Below are 26003 nucleotides of genomic sequence, written 5' to 3'. Positions count from 1 at the left end.
AACTGCCTGTTACTCAGGCCCAGAAGCTAGGATATGCATATGGTACTGATAGTACTCGATAGAAAACACTCTAAAGTTTCCAAAACTGTTAAAATAATGTCTGTGAGTGTAACGGAACTGATATGGCAGGCGAAAACCCGAGGACAATCCATACAGATTTTTTTTATTTTCAGCTCACCCCTGATTACTATGGCTGTCAATGGGAATATAAAAGTAATACCTCCCAGATTGCAGTTCCTAGGGCTTCCACTAGATGTCAACAGTCTTTAGAAAGAGTTTCAGGCTTGTTTTTTGAAAAATTAGCTAGAATTTGTAGTTTTAGTATGTGGCTCCCATTTTAGCTGTAGTGTTTGTTGCGCGTATTGGTGAGGGCGCGTACTCCGTTATTTATCTCCGGTAATGTCTCCGGTATTCTCTGTCTTAAATTGTATCGTTTATTTACATATTAGGGTACCTGAGGATTGATTAGGAACGTTGTTTGATATGTTTGGAAGAAGCTTATTGGTAACTTACGGGATTCATTTGTATGCATTTTGAACGAGGGAAGCCGGTGGATTACTGAGTCAAGCGCGCCAATGAAACTGACTTTTGTGGGATGTAAAGAAGGACTTTATCGAACAAAAGGACCATTTGTTATGTAGCTGGGACCCTTGTGATTGCAACCAGATGAAGATCTTCAAAGGTAAGTGATTTATTTTATCGCTATTTCTGACTTTCGTGATCCCTCTGCTTGGTTGGAAATATATGTAATGCTTTTGTGTGCAGGGCACTGTCCTCAGATAATCGCATGGTGTGCTTTCGCCGTAAAGCCTTTTTGAAATCTGACAACGCGGCTGGATTAACAAGAAGTTAAGCTTTTAAATGATGTATGACATTTGTATTTTCATGAATGTTTAATATTACAATTTTTGTCATTTGAATTAGGCGCTCTGCAATTTCACCGGATGTTGTCGAGGTGGGTCGCTAGCGACACGTCTAGCCCAAAGTTAAAGGCAATGCTACCAAATACTAATTGAGTGTATGTAAACTTCTGACCCACTGGGAATGTGATGAAAGAAATAAAAGCTGAAATAAATAATTCTCTCTTCTATTATTCTGACATTTCACATTCTTAAAATAAAGTGGTGATCCTAACTGACCTAAAACAGGGAAATTCTACTAGGATTAAATGTCAGGAATTGTGAAAAACTGAGTTTAAATGTATTTGGCTAAGGTGTATGTGAACTTCCGACTTCATATAAATATATACTGCTCCAAAAAATAAAGGGAACACTTAAACAACACAATGTAACTCCAAGTCAATCACACTTCTATGAAATCAAACTGTCCACTTAGGAAGCAACACTGATTGACAATAAATTTCACATGCTGTTGTGCAAATGGAATAGACAACAGGTGGAAATTATAGGCAATAAGCAAGACACCCCCAATAAAGGAGTGGTTCTGCAGGTGGAGACCACAGACCACTTCTCAGTTCCTATGCTTCCTGGCTGATGTTTTGGTCACTTTTGAATGCTGGCGGTGCTTTCACTCTAGTGGTAGCATGAGACAGAGTCTACAACCCACACAAGTGGCTCAGGTAGTGCAGCTCATCCAGGATGGCACATCAATGCGAGCTGTGGCAAGAAGGTTTGCTGTGTCTGTCAGCGTAGTGTCCAGAACATGGAGGCGCTACCAGGAGACAGGCCAGTACATCAGGAGACGTGGAGGAGGCCGTAGGAGGGCAACAACCCAGCAGCAGGACCGCTACCTCCGCCTTTGTGCAAGGAGGAGCAGGAGGAGCACTGCCAGAGCCCTGCAAAATGACCTCCAGCAGGCCACAAATGTGCATGTGTCTGCTCAAACGGTCAGAAACAGACTCCATGAGGGTGGTATGAGGGCCCGACGTCCACAGGTGGGGGTTGTGCTTACAGCCCAACACCGTGCAGGACGTTTGGCATTTGCCAGAGAACACCAAGATTGGCAAATTCGCCACTGGCGCCCTGTGCTCTTCACAGATGAAAGCAGGTTCACACTGAGCACGTGACAGACGTGACAGAGTCTGGAGACGCCGTGGAGAACTGCCTGCAACATCCTCCAGCATGACCGGTTTGGCGGTGGGTCAGTCATGGTGTGGGGTGGCATTTCTTTGGGGGGCCGCACAGCCCTCCATGTGCTCGCCAGAGGTAGCCTGACTGCCATTAGGTACCGAGATGAGATCCTCAGACCTCTTGTGAGACCATATGCTGGTGCGGTTGGCCCTGGGTTCCTCCTAATGCAAGACAATGCTAGACCTCATGTGGCTGGAGTGTGTCAGCAGTTCCTGCAAGAGGAAGGCATTGATGCTATGGACTGGCCCGCCCCTTCCCCAGGCCTGAATCCAATTGAGCACATCTGGGACATCATGTCTCGCTCCATCCACCAACGCCACATTGCACCACAGACTGTCCAGGAGTTGGCGGATGCTTTAGTCCAGGTCGGGGAGGAGATCCCTCAGGAGACCATCCGCCACCTCATCAGGAGCATGCCCAGGCGTTGTAGGGAGGTCATACAGGCACGTGGAGGCCACACACACTACTGAGCCTCATTTTGACTTGTTTTAAGGACATTACATCAAAGTTAGATCAGCCTGTAGTGTGGTTTTCCACTTTAATTTTGAGTGTGACTCCAAATCCAGACCTCCATGGGTTGATAAATTGGATTTCCATTGATTATTTTTGTGTGATTTTGTTGTTAGCACATTCAACTATGTAAAGAAAAAAGTATTTAATAAGATTATTTCTTTCATTCAGATCTAGGATGTGTTGTTTAAGTGTTCCCTTTATTTTTTTGAGCAGTGTATATATATATATTTGCAAAAAAATATATGGGGGATTGGAAGTGATGCAGACAATTACATTGATGGAAGCTACAATATATCTGCAATATTAAAGCTGATCTACCTATAAAAAAAAGTCCTGAGAGAGACACTATCACCCTAAAAGAGGGTGGCTTTTTTTCTTTGACTCTGCAACTCTATGTTTTTTATCATGCTTTGTTTTCTTTCACTTATTCCTCCTCTTTCCCTTCCAAGTGTAGGCATGAAGTCTATTAGAATCCAGCCGTTAGCTAAGAGAAGGGTACGTGCAGACAGACACGTACCTTCCTCCCCCTCTGTGCAGACATTATGATCTCTTCCTCTAATTTAGTTTCAATTAGAAATGGATTATGTACCAGCTGCATTACAGCAAATGGGGGTGGTTTTGTTTGCTTTGTAGTATTAGCTGGGTTCCTTTTCCTAATTATGAAAAATAAAAGTGATTTATAATGGAAAAAAGAATAAGTCCACACACACACACACACACACACACACACATAGTGTCTCTGGCTGCCAGAGAAGAGGTATAAAAGGATAATAGTTTTACAGCCTGCCCACCACATGCTAAATCCAGCAATTACTTCAAGGCCCCGGAATATATACAGTATATTTTTTCATATTTGTTTTAATGCACACAAACACTTTGGCCATTGTTAGAGTCCCACAGAGCTAGGAGGAGATTGATAAATCATTTTTATTTGAAGTCACACACAATGCCTCCCAGCACCACAGACAAAGGGACACACACAGACACAATGGAACAAAGACAAACAGATAGATACACACTTCAAAACAGCTACAGACACACCCACACACTCAAATATCTACATGTATGCTTTGAGGACATGACTTGCTGGATTACCATATTGATATGAGAACATCTGGGACATTCACTCCCTCCATCTCCACATGCTGTGGTAACGGTTATGGTGAGAAACGATTTACATAATGTTGCCATATGGGTATAAAAGAAATAGAGAAATGTTAACGTGAATATAACAATGCTACAGGGCCACTCACCATATCAGAATGCTGCGGTACCACTGTACCAACCAAGTATTCTGCTAGCATACAGACAAGTGTGATGACAAATGTCTAGTAATTTGGCACAGTAACTCACTGTGGGACTGAGCTTTATTACACACACACACACACACACACACACACACACACACACACACACACACACACACACACACACACACACACACACACACACACACACACACACACACACACACACACACACACACACACACACACACACACACCAAGAAACTAGCGCTGGTCCCCATATGTTATAAGTGTATTCCAGCATCCCTCCACTTGCAACATAACCAAGATATTAATTCAGAAATTTCAATAATAGCCACATTGCAAAACAAACAATATTGCTTTCTGGGGTGGCATTGTGATAACAGCAGTGAAAATGTGAATAGTGCTGATGACATATTAAGCAGAGATGAGAGAGAAATAGAGTACACGCACACACAGACATCATTAAGATCTACTACTCCACAGCTCTCTAAAGATGTCTCCTCTGTAGCTTTTTGGTGGCTACAGAGCAGCTTGTTATAGGTAATTGGGGAAGAATCTGTGGATGAGACATGTTGTCGTGGAGATGTGGATGTTTGCAGTAAATGTACTATATGAGGGCCAGAAAACATCACATATGAACTCATATAACCTAACAGAGAGCGAGAGAGCGAGAGGAGAGAGAGAGAGAGAGAGAGTCCGATAGCATTTTGTAACTCATATCATAAATCAAATCAAACTGAACTTTATTTGTCACATGCGCCGAATACAAGTGTAGATCTTACCGTGAAATGCTTACTTACAAGCCATTAACCAACAGCTTTAAGAAAGAGCTAAGAAAATATTGACCAAATAAACTAAAGTAAAAATAATAATAAAAAGAATAAAAAGTAACACAATAAAATAACAATAACAAGGCTATATACAGGGGGTACCGGTACCACGTCAATGTGCGGGGGTACAGGTTAGTTGAGGTAAGATTACACAGATGAGGGGGAGTCATAGATACTGTATTCTTTCTATACTAATACTAATACATATGCCATCTCTGCATTTTTGTGCTGCCTCCAAGAAAAATGTAGACACAGCTTTATGTCGTTACACAATTTCACAAAGGAACAAAAGATCAATAGTCTATTCACATAATGGCTGAACGGCCAGGGATCCTCACACTGGAAATCCTCGACAGCAGGTGTCTCATAAAAGCAGGTCTCCCACTGTGCATAAATGACAGAGCAACAAGCCACAACAAGCCGCTACTGATTCAACTTTATTAGAGACAGAGTGGGAGAAAGATGGGGAGTGTTGGAGATAGACAGAGAGAAATAAAGAGAAAAAGAGAAAAAGAGTGAGAGAAAGCCGCTGAAAGCCAACACGCACTCACACACTCACTCACTCACACACTCACTCACACCAACTGTGTGGGTATGTGCATCTCTCCGCATGCGTACATGTGTGTACTATGCGTACATGTGTGTACTAGGTGTACATGTGTGTACTATGCGTACATGTGTGTACTATGCGTACATGTGTGTACTATGCGTACATGTGTGTACTATGCATGTGTAGTCAATTATGACGGAATAAAAATTCAATATAAATTGCTCATAAAATGATTCTCAATTTTCCAATAAAGCCAGTAACGATTGTAGGTTTTCCATCTCCTTCTAAGTGCCAGGGACAATAACTATTTTTCACAATCCCAGGCCCTGTTCAAACAAACATAAATTATCTCAGCCTACCCAAACCTCTGCACGGCTGCTTCCTCCCTTATACCATACTATCTAAACAGTGTAGCTAGACAAGTTCTGTGTGCAAATAAATGTGAGGGGGAGAGAGAGAGAGAGAGAGAGCGAGAGAGAGAGAGAGAGAGGGAGAGAGAGAGAGAGAGAGAGAGAGAGAGAGAGAGAGAGAGAGAGAGAGAGAGGGAGAGAGAGAGAGAGCATTATACCGAAGAGGATGACGTCATCCTTGGATGAAGAGAGGTGAAACAAGTGTCAGATTTACACTCTGGACTCTGGACACACACACACACACACACACACACACAACACAACACACTAATACATCCCCCTTTTATTTTATTTTACCTTTATTTAACTAGGCAAGTCAGTTAAGAACAATTCTTATTTTCAATGACGGCATCTGTCCTCCATCCATAAAACTCACTCCATCCATGCTACTCCGTTAGGTTAAACCAAACACACACACACACACACACACACACACACACACACACACACACACACACACACACACACACACACACACACACACACACACACACACGCACCTTGTTATTCAAACACCCAGCTGTCTTGTTGTGCCAGGCTCACTTGTCTTGGCTGGAGTCCTGGTAGCTTAGAGAAACAGACCCTCAGAGTGCATTAGGCTCCAGTCAATGGACTGGGCCCAAAGCCTTGATGCACACACATACACACATACACCAATCCGCAAACACACAACCATCAGAGACACAATGCACATACCAACAACAATAGACAGACACAATGACAGACAGACTGACAGGCACTCTTTCACACACACTCACTTTATATAGCACAATGAGCTTTTTATTTTGCATAATTTGAGTCACTGACTTCCGGTTAGGCCCTTGGTTGCTAGTAGCAACGTCCACTTTTGGGAGAACTGATCTGTGGGGTCGCCTTACACACCACACACACCTCACTGCACGACAGGCTGTTCTAAACCAGAAGGATGCTGAATAAACACACACATTAAACACACACACACACACACACACACACACAAATATACCACATTGTAGTATACCACATGCAGTAGACACACTCTTGCCATCACATTAGTGAGACTGTAAGGTAGCATGTGTACATGTGAACGTTCTTCTTAAATTTCCGGCATAAGTCCAATAAAGGGGATGTTTCCCAGCTGATAAAGTCACACGCCGGGCTGTAAATAAAATAAAAAAATAGAAGCACCAGATGAACTTTAGGAGCACCAGGAGCACCAGATAGATAAACGCCTATATTGGGTCTATATGAATTCTAGCTAGTTTTGAAGCACATGTTGTACCCTAGAAACACATGTGTAACACTGCAAATACATTAGTTTATTATAAATGCTAAAATGTTGGTAAAAACACCTGTCATTGAAATGACAAAGTAATTTGTGGAATATTGTGTTTCTACATTGTGTAAAAGCACTATTTTGCTTTTGTACATTGCTTTTGTAATATTGTACATTGTCTCTTTAGAAGAATCCGGTTTGTGATGACAACATGCATTCATTGCTATGATCATTGATCTCCTGAAGAAGATATCCCTGTTCCTTTCTTTCTGTGCCACCAAATGTTTGGATATACTGGTAAAGTATAACTTTGATAAACAACTATAAATAACTATTGATTTTCTGGTTCGTTAGGAAAGCTATAGTTAGATATTTGTTTTTGGTTGTTGAGTCTATTAGTCCATGCCCATTTCATGCTTATCTTCTTAAAAAATAAATAGTTTCAGAAAATTCTGTGAAGTTAGCTAGCTAAGTCATTGACCTCGATTGTAGTATACCCCTCTGTTTGTTAACTAGCTAACCACTGAGGTAACATGACTGAACAAAGTGTAAACAAATGGTTAACAACACGCAAGTAGTTTTAGAACGGCCCACAACATGATTTATAAATGTAAAATGTCATCCCGGTAATATGGCCCGAATCTTTTGACATGGTTGGTCTAGAAGCAATCTGTTTTCACTGTAGTAATGGTGCAACCATGACGCTAACCAATCTGTATTTGTTTGTTTCTCTAGGGCACTCAGAAACAACGGTACAGCGAACCATTATCATTGCATCAATTAATATCTGGGAGATTTTTTTCATAGTCGCACAGTGCTCCCAAAATAAAATTCCTGGTCGCAGAGCAAAATATTTTGCTGCATTTGCGACCAAATTGGTGGCACTTTACAGCCCTGGTCACGACACAGCGTTCAAGTGTCTATCTATATGAACTCTGAACACAGCCTTGATACAGCAGCCTTGGGAAGAGTCCCTGACAGGAATGGTATCCATGCAGATTCACCGTTTCTGATGGCTCTGCCCACTGGGCACACACTGGTTGAATGTTATTTTGATGTAATTTCAATGAAATTCCATTGAATCAACGTGGAATGACATTAAATTCATGTCTGTGCCCAGTGGGTAGTGACAAATGGAAAATCTATCGATTTCATTAAGCTACTAACACACATGCAAAGATTCCACACTCACTGAACTTTATAAGAAACATTAATGTGTTGAAAATCCCAAATTGTTTGCATAGTTAACTTACACACAGCTCTGACACACACACTTACCCCACCAGACATGCCACCAGGGGTCTTTTCACAGTACCCAAATCCAGAACAAATTCAAGAAAGCGTACAGTATTATATAGAGCCATTATTGCATGGAACTCCGTTCCATCTCATATTGCTCAAATGAACAGCAAACCTGGTTTAAAAAACAGATAAAGCAACACCTCACAGCACAACACCTCTCCCCTATTTAACCTAGATAGTTTGTGTGTATGTATTGATATGTAGGCTACGTGTGCCTTAAAAAATGAAAAAAATTATGTTTTATGTAGTTCTGTCCTTGAGCTGTTGTTGTTTATTAATGTTCTTTATTATGTCATGTTTCATGCTTTGTGTGGACCCCAGGCTGAGTAGCTGCTGCTTTTGCAACAGCTAATAGGGATCCTAATAAAATACCAAATACCTAAATACTAAAAGGACGTTTACTGGCAGACGCGCCACAACAAAGAGCAATCTTAAACCTCAAAAACGCAATATGCGCTCATGATTCAAGTTTTCTTTTGATTCACAGCAGCTTGAAAAAAAAGAGTGTGGACTGGGAAATGATTTAAATATTTAATTTAACCAAAAGTCTGTTAATGTGCTTTCAATGCATATTTCATCAAGACAGGACACATACAGAGGGAGGGAAGAATGTCTGGATGATCATCAGAGGCCGGCTCCCGCAGAGGAGGAGAGGAGCGAGGGATGATGTGGTGATATGGAGGTTGAAATTCCATTTCACTTAACCTCAACAACTTTTCATCAAAGACTAGGTATGCCTTGTTCACTTGTGCTGCCAAAGAATCACTGATGAGCAAACCGTAGTAGTTGAGCAAGCCCCAATGACAAAGGCACAATACGTGAGAAAGATAAAAGACACAGATGAGGAAAAACGCCAACCTGACTACTCTCTCCCTCTTCTCCTCTTTCTCTCATATTTTTTTCTCTATACATCTTCCTCCCATAATACCTTTCTTCCCCTCACCCTCCTGACTCCCTTACTTTCTCTCCTTCTCCCTCAATCTCTCTCTCTCTCTCTTTCTTTCTTTCTGTCTTCCACTCTTTTTTACTTTCTTTCCCCCTCTCCCTCCCTTTCGCTCTCTCCTCCTGCCTGTGTCAGGTTGGCTGGGGAGTAGCCGTGATACTCGTCAGGTTCCTAACCACCCATTACACTCCCAGGCAGGTTGCTAGACACATGGCAACAAGGTCCACCCTCCTCAGGCCAGGGCATGAGAGGTCACTTCCTGCTAGGCCAGGGGTCACGTCAGCAGGTCACCTGGAAGGGTTTTCTAGCAAACTATGAGACCAGCTTAGGAAGCAGATAAACGATCGTCAAAGGAGAGATGGGAAAAGAGAGAGAGGGAGAGAGAGAGAGAGAGAGAGAGAGAGAGGACAGGGATGGATATATAAACTCAGCAAAAAAAGAAACGTCCATTTTTCAGGACCCTGTCTTTCAAAGCTAATTTGGAAAAATCCAAATAACTTCACAGATCTTCATTGTAAAGGGTTTAAACACTGTTTCCCATGCTTGTTCAATGACCCATAAACAATTAATGAACATGCACCTGTGGAACGGTCGCTAAGACACTAACAGCTTGCAGACGGTTGGCAATTAAGGTCACAGTTATGAAAACTTAGGACAATAAAGAGGCCTTTCTACTGACTCTGAAAAACACCAAAAGAAAGATGCCCAGGGTCCCTGCTCATCTGCGTGAATGTGCCTTAGGCATGCTGCAAGGAGGCATGAGGACTGCAGATATGGCCAAGGCAATAAATTGCAATGTCCGTACTGTGAGACGCCTAAAACAGCGCTACAGGGAGACAGGATGGACAGCTGATCCTCCTCGCAGTGGCAGACCACGTGTACCAACATCTGCACAGGATCGGCACATCTGAACATCACACCTGCGGGACAGGTACAGGATGGCAACAACAACTGCCCGAGTTACACCAGGAACGCACAATCCCTCCATCAGTGCTCAGACTGTCCACAATAGGCTGAGAGAGGCTGGACTGAGGGCTTGTAGGCCTGTTGTAAGGCAGGTCCTCACCAAACATCACCGACAACAACGTCGCCTATGGGCACAAACCCACCGTCGCTGGACCAGACTGGACTGGCACTGACGAGTCGCGGATTCGTCTCACCAGGGGTGATGGTCGGATTCGAGTTTATCGTCGAAGGAATGAGCGTTACACCGAGGCCTGTACTCTGGAGCAGGATCGATTTGGAGGTGGAGGGTCTGTCATGCTCTGGGGTGGTGTGTCACAGCATCATCGGACTGAGCTTGTTGTCATTGCAGGCAATCTCAACGCTGTGCGTTACAGGGAAGACATCCTCCTCCCTCATGTGGTACCCTTCCTGCAGGCTCATCCTGACATGACCATCCAGCATGACAATGCCACCAGCCATACTGCTCGTTCTGTGCATGATTTCCTGCAAGACAGGAATGTCAGTGTTCTGCCATGTCCAGCGAAGAGCTCAGATCTCAATCCCATTGAGCACATCTGGGACCTGTTGGATCGGAGGTGAGGGCTAGGGCCATTCCCCTCAGAAATGTCCGGGAACTTGCAGGTGCCTTGGTGGAAGAGTGGGGTAACATCTCACAGCAAGAACTGGCAAATCTGGTCCATGAGGAGGAGATGCACTGCAGTATTTAATACAGCTGGTGGCCACACCAGATACTGACTGTTACTTTTGATTTTGACCCCCCCTTTGTTCAGGGACACATTATTCCATTTCTGTTAGTCACATGTCTGTGAAACTTGTTCAGTTTATGTCTCAGTTGTTGAATCTTGTTATGTTCATACAAATATTTACACATGTTAAGTTTGCTGAAAATAAACACAGTTGACAGTGAGAGGACGTTTCTATTTTTGCTGAGTTTTTTATATAGATATATATATATGAATCACCGATGCTAGCTGCCCATGGGCATAGTTTGGTATTTTGGTATTTTATTAGAATCCCCATTAGCTGTTGCAAAAGCAGCAGTTACTGTTCCTGAGGTCCAGACAAAACATGCCTGGACACTGTCAGCTATTTTATCGCAGTGAAAAAGCACAGTACTTCACCCTAAGCCCTTGCCTGTCTGTCTCATGGTGAAGAAAATGTATTTGTGTTTGGAGAAAAGCGTGTAGGTGTGGGGCAGGTGAGAGAGCCCTGCTTGAATCAGGAAGGCTGTCAGGGAAATATCAGGATGACTAGCTAACGCAACAGCAAGATGATGTGTGTGCGTGGGAGGGGTCTCTAAAGCACGCACACAGGCACACAAACTCCCCTGCCCTCAATTACAATCTCTTGAATCAGCGGAACTTCCTTATGCTGACATACAATCAGAGAGTTAGGCTGAGTGATGGGCTGAGGGCAGGGGGGTATTCCTGCATGGTGAGATCTGACAGAGTGATTGCTCCAGTGTTGCTGGGCAAGGGAGTCCTGGGTAGCTCAACCCCAACTGGAATGCATTTTGTGTGGGCAGAGAACACTCAGAGTGGTCTGTCTCTATCAATCAGCTTCACAGTCAACTGGGGGAACTGGCATCTCTCCTGAGGGTTTAGTATATGACTAATAGGCATACACACAGATCCACTAACATGTTCTCAGCACAGTGATTTCAAGAACCTTTTATTACATACACACACATTGCCACAGAAAAACATCCAGTCACACACTGAAACACACATGGGTGGATAGGGAGGTGTATAATGTGAACGTCAAAGGTTGCAAATTCAAATCTCATCATGGACAACTTAGCAACTTTCAACTACTTACTCATTTTTAGCATCTTTGCAACTACTTAGCATGTTAGCTAACCCTTCCCCTTCCCCTAACCCTAACCTTAACCCTTTTAGCTAGCCCTTCCCCTAACCCTAACCTTAACCCTTTAACTTAACTTCAAACTTAACCCTAACCTTAACCCTTTGACTTATCTTCTAAACTTAACCCTAACCTTAACCCTTTAACTTAACTTCTAAACTTAACCCTAACCTTAACCCTTTAACTTAACTTCTAAACTTAACCCTAACCTTAACCCTTTGACTTAACTTCTAAACTTAACCCTAACCTTAACCCTGACCCGTTACAGATATTTTTCCATTAAATGGTGTACCCCCTATGACTGTGGGCTACACTAGTTTATTTAGATTTGCTTAGAATTCCATGGCATTACTTTATAGTATTTTATGGTATGAAGAATACAATTGAGCATAGCTGAATAAAATAGAAAGGATATTTTCTCCAAACAATTTGAGGGAGTGCGCACATGCGGCTATTCTGTGTTGAGCGGTTAATTTAGAGTTATTTATGTAACTTTAGTTGTGATACAAATGTTAGGCTATATGTTTTGATTTTTCATACATTGTAAGGCTGCATGATGTGACTAATGATGATTTGAAAAAAGTTGCATGAAAGGCATGAGCTCTGCTTTGTTTTTTGCACAGGCTGTACACATTTCATCAGTCTCTCATTCACAATTTGACAAGCACTTTATAATGCCTCGAATTTCCTGGCTGCATCCTCTTTTGGGGTCGTAATACCCCTTTTAAAAAATCCATGCATTTTGCGGCCGGTGGCCGTTGAGCCCTTGGGCTGAATATAATAACTATAATTCCCTTCTCCAGGCTGCGTGCCAAAGCACCTCTCACTCACGTGGCTCTCCATCACATGATTGGGTCTTTCTCACAGGCTACAAGTGAAGACAGACACATCGGGGACGCAACTGCGAGCGTCCTTATCCAATTCCGAGGTGCATTTTGAAGATATTGAAAGAACTGTCCACATTTACTTTTCATCAGCCAACAACATAAATAGGCCTACTGAACAGCAAAAACACTAGCCTATTTTAATCTACTATCCCCCATAGTATAAAAGTTTAACTATTCTATTCTGTGCGAGAAAAAAATATTCCAAACAATCTGGGAGAGTTGTGGGATGCAATAGACCCCAAATGAATACAACCACTAGCATCAACAAAACCTGTTTTAAGCAATGAGCCTGACGCAACAGATCAGAACGTTTCGCTTAAAATGTTGATAAACTATTAGGCTATTTCTTCACATTATAGGGGAGCAATGTGCACATAGCAGCAGGCTATAAGCCTTGAATGTTCCATTAGCAGGAAAACATAATTCTCAAAAGTGACCACAAATGCAATTGTGCATGTAATGCTTTTATTATAAAGGTGCATTTTAATGTTGAAAATGATCTTCCCCAAACTTGAAACTCACGCTCTACGTAGGTATGCCAGTTAGGCTCTACACCCGTTGTAAACTGGATTCATGTGCTTTATTTTAAGAAGTTATTTGGACACTTTAGTTTTGATACAAACCTTACCAAAACATATATAGACCTATGGGCTAGGCTGCATGAGGTGTGAGACTATGATATGAAAAAGTCGCAAAAAAAAGAATGCGCTGTTTGCCTTAAAGTGGGGAGGATTCACAAGTGCTAATATATCATTCCCAAGTGATAGGCTAATATTGTTACCCTATTACACTATTCTTGATTTAATGATATGAGATGTGTCAAGGGAGAAGGGGTGCTTTCATAGACGCGAGGGTCTCTGTGCATGCATTAGGGTTGGTGTATAAGGAGATAGTTTAAAGATTAAGAGATAACCATCTCTCTCTTCCTCACAGGCACCAGGCTCTCTCCCCTTCCTTCTCTCCCTCTACCTCTCTCTCTTTCTGGGCGCAGATGAAAGAAAAAGCTCAGCAGGGATGTGGTGACTGGGTTGTGTCACAGAGCCTAGTAAAGGATCAAACAGTGTCTCGTTCACCTAATGCCTCTCTCTGTCCGTGTCCGTTCATAATCTCAGTGACACACTGTTTATGTGCCTCTTCCTCTCTCTCTCTCTCTCTCTCTCTCTCTCTCTCTCTCTCATCCTTTCTTCCTCTCTCTCTATTTTGCCTACTTTGTCCATAGGGTACCTGCCAACACACAATGTGCCTTTTAAAAGTGAAACAAAACCCTGGGTGTTTTATGTGTATGTGGGTTGTGTTTAGTTGACCTTGAGACAACAGTGACACAAAATGGAGTAAAAATCGAACTGAGTTACAGTGTAAATAAGGTTAGTTCTAAAGTAATGTTAATGCAGCTAATGTCAGAGTACCAACAAGATGAGTTGTGTTACCTGTCAATGCACTGCAGAGTCTCTTGAATCAATTGTGCTGACGCACTTAAGCTAAGCATCTGAGCAACACAATCCAGTTATCATTTCTGCGTAAGCGTCCGCTTACACATACACAAACATTTACTTAGTACAAACTGGCTCTTCATCACAATCACACACACAAACACACAGAATAAGTCCGTGGAAACTTACTTTGGTTCCTAGGCTAGCACATGATGCAAATTGGTGATTCTGTCCCGGGTCAGAAAATCTGATTACCCAAACACACAGCAGTACATTTTTGGATCGTAATGCCATTATTGATTCAATAATGGAGCACTATTTGGCAAGTGTAGGGCCTGGTATTTATCAGATTCATGCTAGAGTGGTCGGATCAGACCTGCAGATATCAACGACTCAGGGAAATCCAAACAGGCTTAGTGAGGGGAGAGTGGGGTTGGGGGGGACTAAGGCTGATAGAAGTTGATAGAAGAAGTTGCTAATAGAATCAGATCTAAGGTCAGTTTTATGATGCAGAAGGTACAGTTGAAGTCGGAAGTTTACATACATCTTAGCAAAATAGTCGAAGGACCTTTTATTTTTGTACATTTCATTTTGATATGAAAGAATCTTCCAAGATGGAGTCTCAGATCCGCCAGAATGGCTTTCACTTCAGCAGTAATACATTTATGAACTTCTTTGAGGAAAAGATCATGATCATTAGAAAGCAAATTACAGACTCCTCTTTAAATCTGGGTATTCCTCCAAAGCTCCATTGTCCTGAGTCTACACAACTCTGCCAGGACCTAGGATCAAGGGAGATACTAAAGTGTTTTAGTACTATATCTCTTGACACAATGATGAAAATAATCATGGCCTCCAAACCCTCAAGCTGCATACTGGACCCTATTCCAACTAAACTACTGAAAGAGCTGCTTCCTGTGCTTGGCCCTCCTATGTTGAACATAATAAACGGCTCTCTATCCACCGGATGTGTACCAAGCTCACTAAAAGTGGCAGTAATAAAGCCTCTCTTGAAAAAGCCGAATCTTGATCCAGAAATTATAAAAAACTATCGGCCTATATCGAATCTTCCATTCCTCTCAAAAAAAATTGAAAAAGCTGTTGCACAGCAACTCACTGCCTTCCTGAAGACAGACAATGTATACGAAACGCTTCAGTCTGGTTTTAGACCCCATCACAGCACTGAGACTGCACTTGTGAAGGTGGTAAATGACCTTTTAATGACGTCAGACCGAGGCTCTGCATCTGTCCTCGTGCTCCTAGATCTTAGTGCCGCTTTTGATACCATCGATCACCACATTCTTTTGGAGAGATTGGAAACCCAAATTGGTCTACATGGACAAGTTCTGGCCTGGTTTAGATCTTATCTGTCGGAAAGATATCAGTTTGTCTCTGTGAATGGTTTGTCCTCTGACAAATCAATTGTAAATTTCGGTGTTCCTCAAGGTTCCGTTTTAGGACCACTATTGTTTTCACTATATATTTTACCTCTTGGGGATGTCATTCGAAAACATAATGTTAAATTTCACTGCTATGCGGACGACACACAGCTGTACATTTCAATGAAACATGGTGAAGCCCCAAAATTGTTTCAGACATAAAGAAGTGGATGGCTGCAAACTTTCTACTTTTAAACTCGGACAAAACAGAGATGCTTGTTCTAGGTCCCAAGAAACAAAGAGATCTTCTGTTGAATCTGACAATTAATCTGGATGGTTGTACAGTCGTCTCAAATAAAACTGTGAAGGACCTCGGCGTTACTCTGGACCCTGATCTCTCTTTTGAAGAACATATCAAGATTGTTTCAAGGACAGCTTTTTTCCATCTACGTAACATTGCAAAAATCAGAAACTTTCTGTCCAAAAATGACGCAGAAAAATTTATCCATGATTTTGTTACTTCTAGGCTGGACTACTGCAATGCTCTACTTTCCGGCTACCCGGATAAAGCACTAAATAAACTTCAGTTAGTGCTAAATACGGCTGCTAGAATCCTGACTAGAACCCAAAAATGTGATCATATTACTCCAGTGCTAGCCTCCCTACACTGGCTTCCTGTTAAGGCAAGGGCTGATTTCAAGGTTTTACTGCTAACCTACAAAGCATTACATGGGCTTGCTCCTACCTATCTTTCCGATTTGGTCCTGCCGTACATACCTACATGTACGCTACGGTCACAAGACGCAGGCCTCCTAATTGTCCCTAGAATTTCTAAGCAAACGACTGGAGGTAGGGCTTTCTCCTATAGAGCTCCATTTTTATGGAATAGTCTGCCTACCAATGTGAGAGACGCAGACTCAGTCTCAACCTTTAAGTCTTTACTGAAGACTTATCTCTTCAGTAGGTCCTATGATTGAGTGTAGTCTGGCCCAGGAGTGTGAAGGTGAACGGAAAGGCTGGAGCAACGAACCGCCCTTGCTGTCTCTGCCTTGCCGGTTCCCCTCTTTCCACTGGGATTCTCTGCCTCTAACCCTTTTACAGGGGCTGAGTCACTGGCTTACTGGTGTTCTTCCATGCCGTCCATGGGAGGGGTGCGTCACTTGAGTGGGTTGAGTCACTGACGTGGTCTTCCTGTCTGGGTTGGCGCCCCCCCTTGGGTTGTGCCATGGCGGAGATCGTTGTGGGCTATACTCGGCCTTGTCTTAGGACGGTAAGTTGGTGGTTGGAGACATCCCTCTAGTGGTGTGGGGGCTGTGCTTTGGCAAAGTGGGTGGGGTTATATCCTGCCTGTTTGGCCCTGTCCGGGGGTATCATCGGATGGGGCCACAGTGTCTTCTGATCCCTCCTGTCTCAGTCTCCAGTATTTATGCTGCAGTAGTTTATGTGTCGGGGGGCTAGGGTCAGTCTGTTACATCTGGAGTATTTCTCTTGTCTTATCCGGTGTCCTGTGTGAATTTAAATATGCTCTCTCTAATTCTCTCTTTCTCTCTTTCTGTCTTCCTCTCGGAGGACCTGAGCCCTAGGACCATGCCTCAGGACTACCTGGTATGATGACTCCTTGCTGTCCCCAGTCCACCTGGCCGTGCTGCTGCTCCAGTTTCAACTGTTCTGCCTGCGGCTATGGAACCCTGACCTGTTCACCGGACGTGCTTGTTGCACCCTCGACAACTACTATGATTATTATTATTTGACCATGCTGGTCATTTATGAACATTTTAACATTTTAACATCTTGACCATGTTCTGTTATAATATCCACCCTGCACAGCCAGAAGAGGACTGGCCACCCCTCATAGCCTGGTTCCTCTCTAGGTTTCTTCCTAGGTTTTTGGCCTTTCTAGGGAGTTTTTCCTAGGGAGTTTTTCCTAGCCACCGTGCTTCTTTCACATGCTTTGCTTGCTGTTTGGGGTTTTTAGGCTGGGTTTCTGTACAGCTCTTTGAGATATCAGCTGATGTACGAAGGGCTATATAAAAATGTATTTGATTTGATTTGATTTAGCCAAATACATTTAAACTCAGTATTTCAAAATTCCTGACATTTAATCCTAGTAAAAATTCCCTGTCTTAGGTCAGTTAGGCTCACCACTATATTTTAAGAATGTGAAATGTCAGAATAATAGTAGAGAGAATGATTTATTTCAGCCCATGATGCTGCCACTCCCGTGCTTCACGGTTGGGATGGTGTTCTCCGGCTTGCAAGCCTCCCCCTTTTTCCTACAAACATAACGATGGTCATTATGGCCAAACAGTTCTATTTTTGTTTCATCAGACCAGAGGACACTTCTCCAAAAAGTATGATATTTGTCCCCATGTGCAGTTACAAACCGTAGCTTGGCTTTTCTATGGCGGTTTTGGAGCAGTGGCTTCTTCCTTGCTGACAGGCCTTTCAGGTTACATCGATATAGGACTCGTTTTACTGTGGATATAGATACTTTTGTACCTGTTTCCTCCAGCATCTTCACAAGGTCCTTTGCTGTTGTTCTGGGATTGGTTTGCACTTTTCACACCAAAGTACATTCATCTCTAGGAGACAGAATGCGTCTCCTTCCTGAGCGGTATGACGGCTGCATGGTCCCATGGTGTTTATACTTGCGTACTATTGTTTGTACAGATGAACGTGCTACCTTCAGGCATTTGGAAACTGCTCCCAAGGATGAACCAGACTTGTGGAGGTCTACGATTTTTTTTCTGAGGTCTTGGCTGATTTCTTTTGATTTTACCATGATGTCAAGGAAAGAGGCACTGGGTTTGAAGGTAGGTCTTGAAATACATCCACAGGTACACCTCCAATTGACTCAAATTATGTCAATTAGCCTATCAGAAGCTTCTAAAGCCATGACATCATTTTCTGGAATTTTCCAAGCTGTTTAAAGGCACGGGCAACTTAGTGTATGTAAACTTCCGACTTCAACTGTATATCTATGGGCAACCTGTATCCAGAGTAAGTTAAGCACTCACAAGCTCATCACATATCTACAGGACCAGACCCAGCCAGCCTCCTACCTGTTCCCCCATCGCTCTCTCTCTTTCTCTGTAAGACATACCTACAAGGATCGCACACCAGTAATCCTGAGCTAAGTTCAATGGAGACATTCAAAGGGAGAGAAGTGGTCAGCCCACACACACACACACACACACACACACACACACACACACACACACACACACACACACACACACACACACACACACACACACACACACACACACACACACACACACACACACACACACACACACACACACACTCCCCAGTGTCACATATATATCAATACACACAGGCATAGGCAGCTTCCCATACACACACCTACGCAGAGAGTAAAATGACCTCCCACACATACACAAACAGCAAGGATTTATAAAATAACACACAAGCACACAAAAAAACATCTGTGCCTGAGCTCAGGTTGGATATCACTGCAGCATTTTGATAAATGTAAAAATAGCAGTGGAGACATTTCTTTTACATGTGCATTTAGATATATTTATCTAGACTACAATGGGAAAATGTGCTTTCGGGGGTTAAATCCTTCCGAGAGATGTTCCTGTGTGTGTGTGTGTGTGTGTGTGTGTGTGTGTGTGTGTGTGTGTGTGTGTGTGTGTGTGTGTGTGTGTGTGTGTGTGTGTGTGTGTGTGTGTGTGTGTGTGTGTGTGTGTGTGTGTGTGTGTGTGTTAGTGGTCTCTAACCTACAGCTCAGCACTAACTGAATGAACCCACTCGGGGGCAAAATAAAAACTTCCGCTGGAGTAAGCACACCACTGTGACTTATTGAAATGACCAATGAAAAATCCATTCGCTTTGAAGGGAGCCACCAGACTGAACCTCAATGGAATTAAAGCACACGCATTTATATAACTTGATCTCGAAGTGGCAATAAAAATGAACATAGACTCTATTCTTCTTTACTGTGGTCTCTCATCAACTACAAAGCAAATGATCTGAGGACAAAGTGTTTTATTTGCGATATTTGAAGCCATTACAATTGGGTTCTCGTATTACTTTAAATAGTACCTTATTACTCATTGTGAAACCAGACAATTGTCTACTGTCCCCAACCTCAAGGACAACACACTATCATGAGAGGAAGGAAGCAGAACAGGGCCCCTAGAGTTAAATTTGTGTTAAGTGCCTTCTTTTAGGGGAAAACAGCAGTAGAAGACACTTGATATTCTGTGTCAGCAACCCAACAGTTTCTAGTTCATATCCCACAATATCTGGGATTCGAACCTGAAACCCCCTGAGACCAGGGTCCGACTATAACCTCAAACCTCAACAATTATCCATCCATCATTCCTCTGGGAGTTCATGGCCTCTTAGTTGGTTTTAGTGTGTACTAGCTGTTACCAGTGCTGCAATTCAGACACGAGCCCAGTGCGTTTTTAGCTCTTTACACTTTTGAAATGACTTGATTGACTTGAGTCTTTATTGTTAAAGCCAAAAGCTATAATAACCTCAACCTCACACAGTCAATAAGAAAGAGGCATAGAACTCAATTAGACGGGGAGTTTATTGCGCGAGCAACAAGACTGCGGATTTACAATTAAAAAAAATATTAAGTGAGTGCTTTGGGCATTTTCCTGCTATAGAATAGATTCACTATGTGCATGTCATGACCGTGATTGATTATTTACATTGGCTAGAGATAGCCCAAGTGTCACGTGTGCCTAGGATTCTATTTTTGTTATTTTTCCTTATTCCCTCGTGTGTGCTTTATTTTGAATTTATTAACCTAGAAGTGCTTTAAATACAGTATTTGCCTATTCAAAATGTTGTGCTGTGTTTTGGATTACTTATTATTTACTTATTTGAGTGACTTCCTTTACTGTGAATCGGTTAACCCCTTTTAAATGTTTGTCTCATTGTGTGGATGAGGGAATGAGTGTGTAAATTAGGAACCTGAGCCTATTTGATTCTGTGATCAGACATATGGGCTCCCGAGTGGCACAGTGGTCTAAGGCACTGCATCTCAGTCATCTATTTCTACACGTGGCCGTGGCCGCGTCGCATAGAAAGAGTTTTCTGAGAAATGCTAGATGTTCCCTGCATAGATGGCGAGGAGCCTCCTTGTGTGGTACAAAACATGGGTCTTTCCTGTAACGTCCAGTAATGGACACCAAAAATCTTTGGTTATATCACATTATCTGGCGTACAATCTGTAGCTATGGTTAGGGAAGATGTAAGGACTTCACCCCGGTGACCCTGCTGTCCCGCATGAACAAATAAAACTTCAACATCCTGCTTCACAGCCCATCTGTGTTCCCCATCTTACCCAACCTGACAGCTCAATTTCCTACTTCACACTCCACACCATGGCCATGAAGCAACTGTAGTCTTAGGAGACTGTTAGTAGACTGTTAAAACTTCTACTAACACAAAATTCATCACAAATGTGTGTAAGTAGACTGTTTTAACTTCTATTAATACAAAATTCAGCACAAACGTGTGTGTGTTTTTTTATTTTACTAGGCAAGTCAGTTAAGAACAAATTCTTATTTTCAATGATGGCCTAGTAACAGTGGATTAACTGCCTTGTTCAGGGGCAGAATGACAGATTTTTACCTTGTCAGCTCGGGGATTCGAGCTTGCAACCTTTCGGTTACAAGTCCAACGCTCTAACCACTAGGCTACCTGCCGGCCCCTGTGTGTGTGTGTGTGTGTGTGTGTGTGTGTGTGTGTGTGTGTGTGTGTTCGTGTGTGTGTCACAGCAAGACATCAGACCAGCTTAATTCAGTTCTCTCTAAATGTCATCTTATATAATTGAAAGCATATATGTGGGTGCAATGTATTTTAGTGCTTCGCATCCCATGATGAGAAATTTGATCTCTAACTTTGACTGAAGGAGTCAGATAACAGAAAGTATAACATTCTACACAATAGTTCACCTGACACAAGACTGAATCCAAACGTTACACTGTTGATTTTATGTGCATTTTACATTTACTGTGCTTTTCGCCATATTTGTTGATAACAAAATCTGAAAATACTCTGGATACATTCAGTAACATGATTGGACTATTGCTGGAAAACATGGGGTAAGTGCAGCATGAGACTAACTAACTGGTGTCTCCAAGTGGACACACACCTCTCCAAAGTGTGCACAGTTTCAATGCATTTTTATGGCTGAAAGAAGAGTCTTCAACTATAAGGTCTTTTAGCTCTCCTAGTTGTGCTGCTGAGGAACTAGAGCAAGCACACGTGTAGTTGTTAAGTTTGCAACACAACCCTGCATCCCTGCCATCACACAATTTCTGTTGTTGTTTATGCAATCCAAAAAAGGTCCATTATATATCGCAATGTGGGTCAGGTGGGCATGATTCCAAAGCTTGTTCTATTGCCAACATGACTAGCCAAGTTATAAAGTATGATCTTACAGTGTTAGTCTTTCACAAGGCAATTCAGAGAAACAGACCGTCATTTTGGTGCACATAGAGAGGAGTCGTGAGTGCATTCAGGTGCGTGTGAAGAGACACATTTTCTTCACAATAAACAAACATAGAGTCATTCTGTTCAGAACAACCCAGGGTATGACGACTTGTCGTCTTGTAAATGTACATCAAACATAGTGATCATAGACGTTGACACTGTATACGGACTCACGGGTGTTCGTCTTGCTTGTATGACATGAAAGCAGCATTTATTATAATCCTCATCTTTCAAAACACATCAAGTCATCTTCATTTACAGCATTTCCCCCACTCAGACAACAAAACATGTGCAAAAGTTGCCCAATTACCGGGAGGGATGGGGGCAACTTCTTGTCTCGCAAGCTGCTCAAGTTTAGAACGGCTGTCAGTGAAAACCCATACAGCGCTGTGAAGCACAGAGCCTGAGCTCGGACGTCATGTATAACATGTTACTGTACAGCCACTACGTTCCAACGTAGGCGCTTTTAGTGCCCAACTCTGCCATTTTCAACCCACAAAGGGGTTAAATATAGAACTTTTAGGGGTGCGATATATGAAGCAAGCAATAGAAACCTTTTTGGTTCTATCCAGAGACGTATTTTCTACAACAGCAGCATCCAGCTGTTACAATGAAACAATTCAGAAAAGGCACTTGGACACACACACACACACACACACACACACCAATATCATTTATATGGTGCATATTGTTCAATATGTTTTTTTGTTGTTGTAAAGGTTCTATAAAGAACCATGCTTATAAGGTTCTAAATGGAACATTAATTGTGCTATAAAGAGCCTTTTCCTACGGTTCTATAAAGAACCATTAAAAAAAGGTTCTATATAGCCCCCAAAAAATTGTTACGCAATGTTTACAACCCTTTTTGGGGCTATATATTATCGTTCTTTATATAATCTTTATGGAGAATGGTTCTATAAAGAACCTTTCTAACTCTTAAATGTTATTTGTAGAACTATACAGGCGGTTTTATTCTAGTTTAATAGCCATATTATATTGTTAAAATTCTATAGGTTTTATTAACGTGTTTATTAACAAGTTGAAGTTAAATCAGGTGTGTTAACTCTGGAATGACAGGGGGTCCCTGGGGAGAGCATTGGGAACTACTGACTCAGTCAAACGTTCTCAATTGACACAAGGCCATATGTGAGTCTGTCACAAGACACCATCACTGTCCATAGTCCTATATAACATGTGATATAGCATAATACAACAGATTAGATCAACTGGGATGACACTCTCACACATGGTTGTACAAAAAGAGCTGTAAACAAACCACGCTGCAAAATATTACATATGAGCTGCTGCCCCTAAATTTTAATTATCACTTAAAGTGTGGAGAAAAAAAACTTTATTGAGCGGCAAGGAACCAGTGAAGAGCTCAAAGTGTCAGTATGGTTCCACATAGAACCATCACCCTTCCCTTGAGGAACCCACTTTTTTGAGTACACTTACTTCACTTGCACAAAATCTCTAATCATTGTCTTTCCCCCTCTGTAGCTCTGTGCGCTAGAAGAATTCCCAGCAACAGGTGACTGATGAAGTAGCCTACCATTAAATTACTGTTTAAATCTGTTTACACGAGGCCTACATGATAACAGCTTGTATACTCACACGAAGGCGTGGTAGATGAACGCCCATGCCCTGGGTCTCTCCAGTACATTATAGAGGTAATTCTGGAGACGACGGTAGTGCGCGTTTCTGCGCCCGCTCTGCGCGCTGTAGATGAGCGGCTTCCCGAGCAAACTCAACCGGGCGTCCTTTCGCCTCTCCGCGCCCCCTGCACCTGCCGCGCCTGGCGAGAGCATCCCGTCTCCGACTCGAACAGCGTTGTTCATCATCCTCCGTCCAGACTCCACATCTTTCAACCTATAGTTCTGAGCCCGACGCCCTGGAGAGGTTTTCATCCAGAGCCCAGAACTGGCTTCATCGCCACTGTGGTTGCGGGGCATGGCATCACCAATACCGGCTGGGGATGTGCAGTAACCACGGGGACGTGCACATAGAGTATAAAAGAGTTTGCACAAAGAGGTCTGTTGGAAAAGCAAACTAAGGTGTAGGAAAGAAAAGCATACTGCTATATTGATGAATGAATGTAAATAACTATAATTAACACTAGGCTATTTTATGCTGTCATATACTGGGGTTCGGTGCGGTAAGTAGAATTCTGGGGTTTGGAGACTTCTGTGCTCACGGCGCTTTGGGCATCTGCGTGAGGCGCGGGAAGAGCGGGGTTATGAAGGAGTGTCAACGTCTCCTAGACAGATATTTGGCGAGGGGAGGGAATCACCCGACACTCACTCATCCTTCCTCCCACCCTCCCTCTCTTTCTCTTTCTCTCCCCCTTTCTCTCTTTCTCTGACTTCGTAATATCCACGCGGCTCTGGATTTGCACAGACAGACAACCAGCTCGATGTTTCTGAACCCGGTTCAAGCTTGCCTTCCAAAGTGGCGCTTAGTTTGGCTCTTCAGTGCGCGCGTATTCAATCATGGCACAGCAGTTGTGTAGAATATTGAATCCCTCGAAAAGAAAGTATGTGGAATTAGAGAACAGCAACAAGCCCATGGCTACCTGGGAATTGTATTGAGGCTTCAGCAGAGCAGGGGACAGGCACGTGTGGTGCTGAGGAAAACCTATTCAGGAGTTAATCATCTGTATTCTGAAATGCTGCCTCAATATAATACATTTTTCAAACACCTGAAACAGCTTTTTCCTGCAATCTAGACCCATTTATAATTCTGCTTTTTTTTCTGCATATCTAAGCTCACATCTTGAGTTGTCTGTATCCTCCTGACTGGTAGCTCTTATATTTAAAGAAACAAAATATGCTTCTCTGCATCTATGCAAAAATCTGGGTAAAAGTTTGAAAGGAATGTGAGTCTTATTAAGTAGGTCTACTTTTCTAAAGTCTGGTACCTTGCCATCAGACATGCCAGTTAAGATAGTAATAGTAATATTAGGCCTACAGAGAAAAAAACTGAAGACAAATCTGAGGGGGCACTTTCCCCTGTGCCCGCTATGGGCATGATGCCTCTGCCTGTAATCTTATCCAAAATATCAACGGGCACCTGTGGATTGGGCTTCAATTAAGTAAGGGATAATCAACAAGGGGATGTGCATTCTATGGAAAATAATGAACAAGGTGGAAGGTGTGTTCCACCACTCGCTAGCAGAGACACATTCCCATAATTATATAAAATGTTACACCAAGTTTAAAAGTACAACTAAAATAAGAACAAAACATTTTCTGAGTTTTTGGTCCATATGACATGCCTAAACGATAAAATGAAAATATTTGTTGTTCATTTATTGTATTATCATCCAAATATCAGTTTAAATCATAACAATATTATTCATTTAACTCAAATAATATTTCATCAAAAGCAAAAGCCTAAAAGTGTTACTTTTTGCTCCCTGCTCCCCGCTCTCCCTCCCCTACGCTTCCATTTTAATGATTGTGAACACAAATAAGATTAGTTCATTCAGAACAAAACAAAGTTGATATTACATCACAAATAACTTGTGTCAATAGAAGAGGGCATAAACCTCGGGTTGGTCCAGTTTAGCACTGTCCTCCCTCCTACTCAATGTATCCCAGATTGTCAGACTCTCTTGTAGCCAGAATATGGGCAATGAGATTCATACGTACCCAAAGTTTTTTGGTTGGACTTCCTTCTTTTTTTGTTTCCGTTTCAAATATGACTATCTGTCCTCATTTCTCATTTATGTACATTTATTTGATATTTTTTGCGTTTATGGCTGCAGGTCACACGCTCCTCAAACCGCAATTCATATGCAACAGAGTTTCTCTGCCCACGTGATCTCAAGTG

At 42.4% G+C, this 26003-nt stretch overlaps 1 protein-coding gene across 2 annotated transcripts in view; it reads right to left on the bottom strand.

The window, feature by feature from the left end:
- The window catches only part of kcnq5a (potassium voltage-gated channel, KQT-like subfamily, member 5a), a 111387-nt gene extending 86952 nt beyond the window's left edge, over positions 1-24435 (bottom strand). Inside the window, exon 1 of one of the 2 annotated variants that reach the window (XM_014154579.3) lies at positions 23787-24435. In XM_014154579.3, the coding sequence (XP_014010054.1) occupies positions 23787-24124 (338 nt within the window). In that variant the 5' untranslated portion in view covers positions 24125-24435. The remainder of the gene's footprint in view (positions 1-23786) is intronic. The other variant, XM_014154578.3, reaches the window with a different exon arrangement.
- Positions 24436-26003: the final 1568 nt, after the last annotated feature.

This window comes from Salmo salar, chromosome 18 (genome assembly GCF_965601325.2).
Source record: "Salmo salar chromosome 18, fSalSal1, whole genome shotgun sequence".
In the NCBI taxonomy this organism is placed as follows: Eukaryota; Metazoa; Chordata; class Actinopteri; order Salmoniformes; family Salmonidae; genus Salmo; species Salmo salar.
Note: the sequence above shows the minus strand (reverse complement) of the source record. Positions and strands in the feature narration are given on the sequence as shown.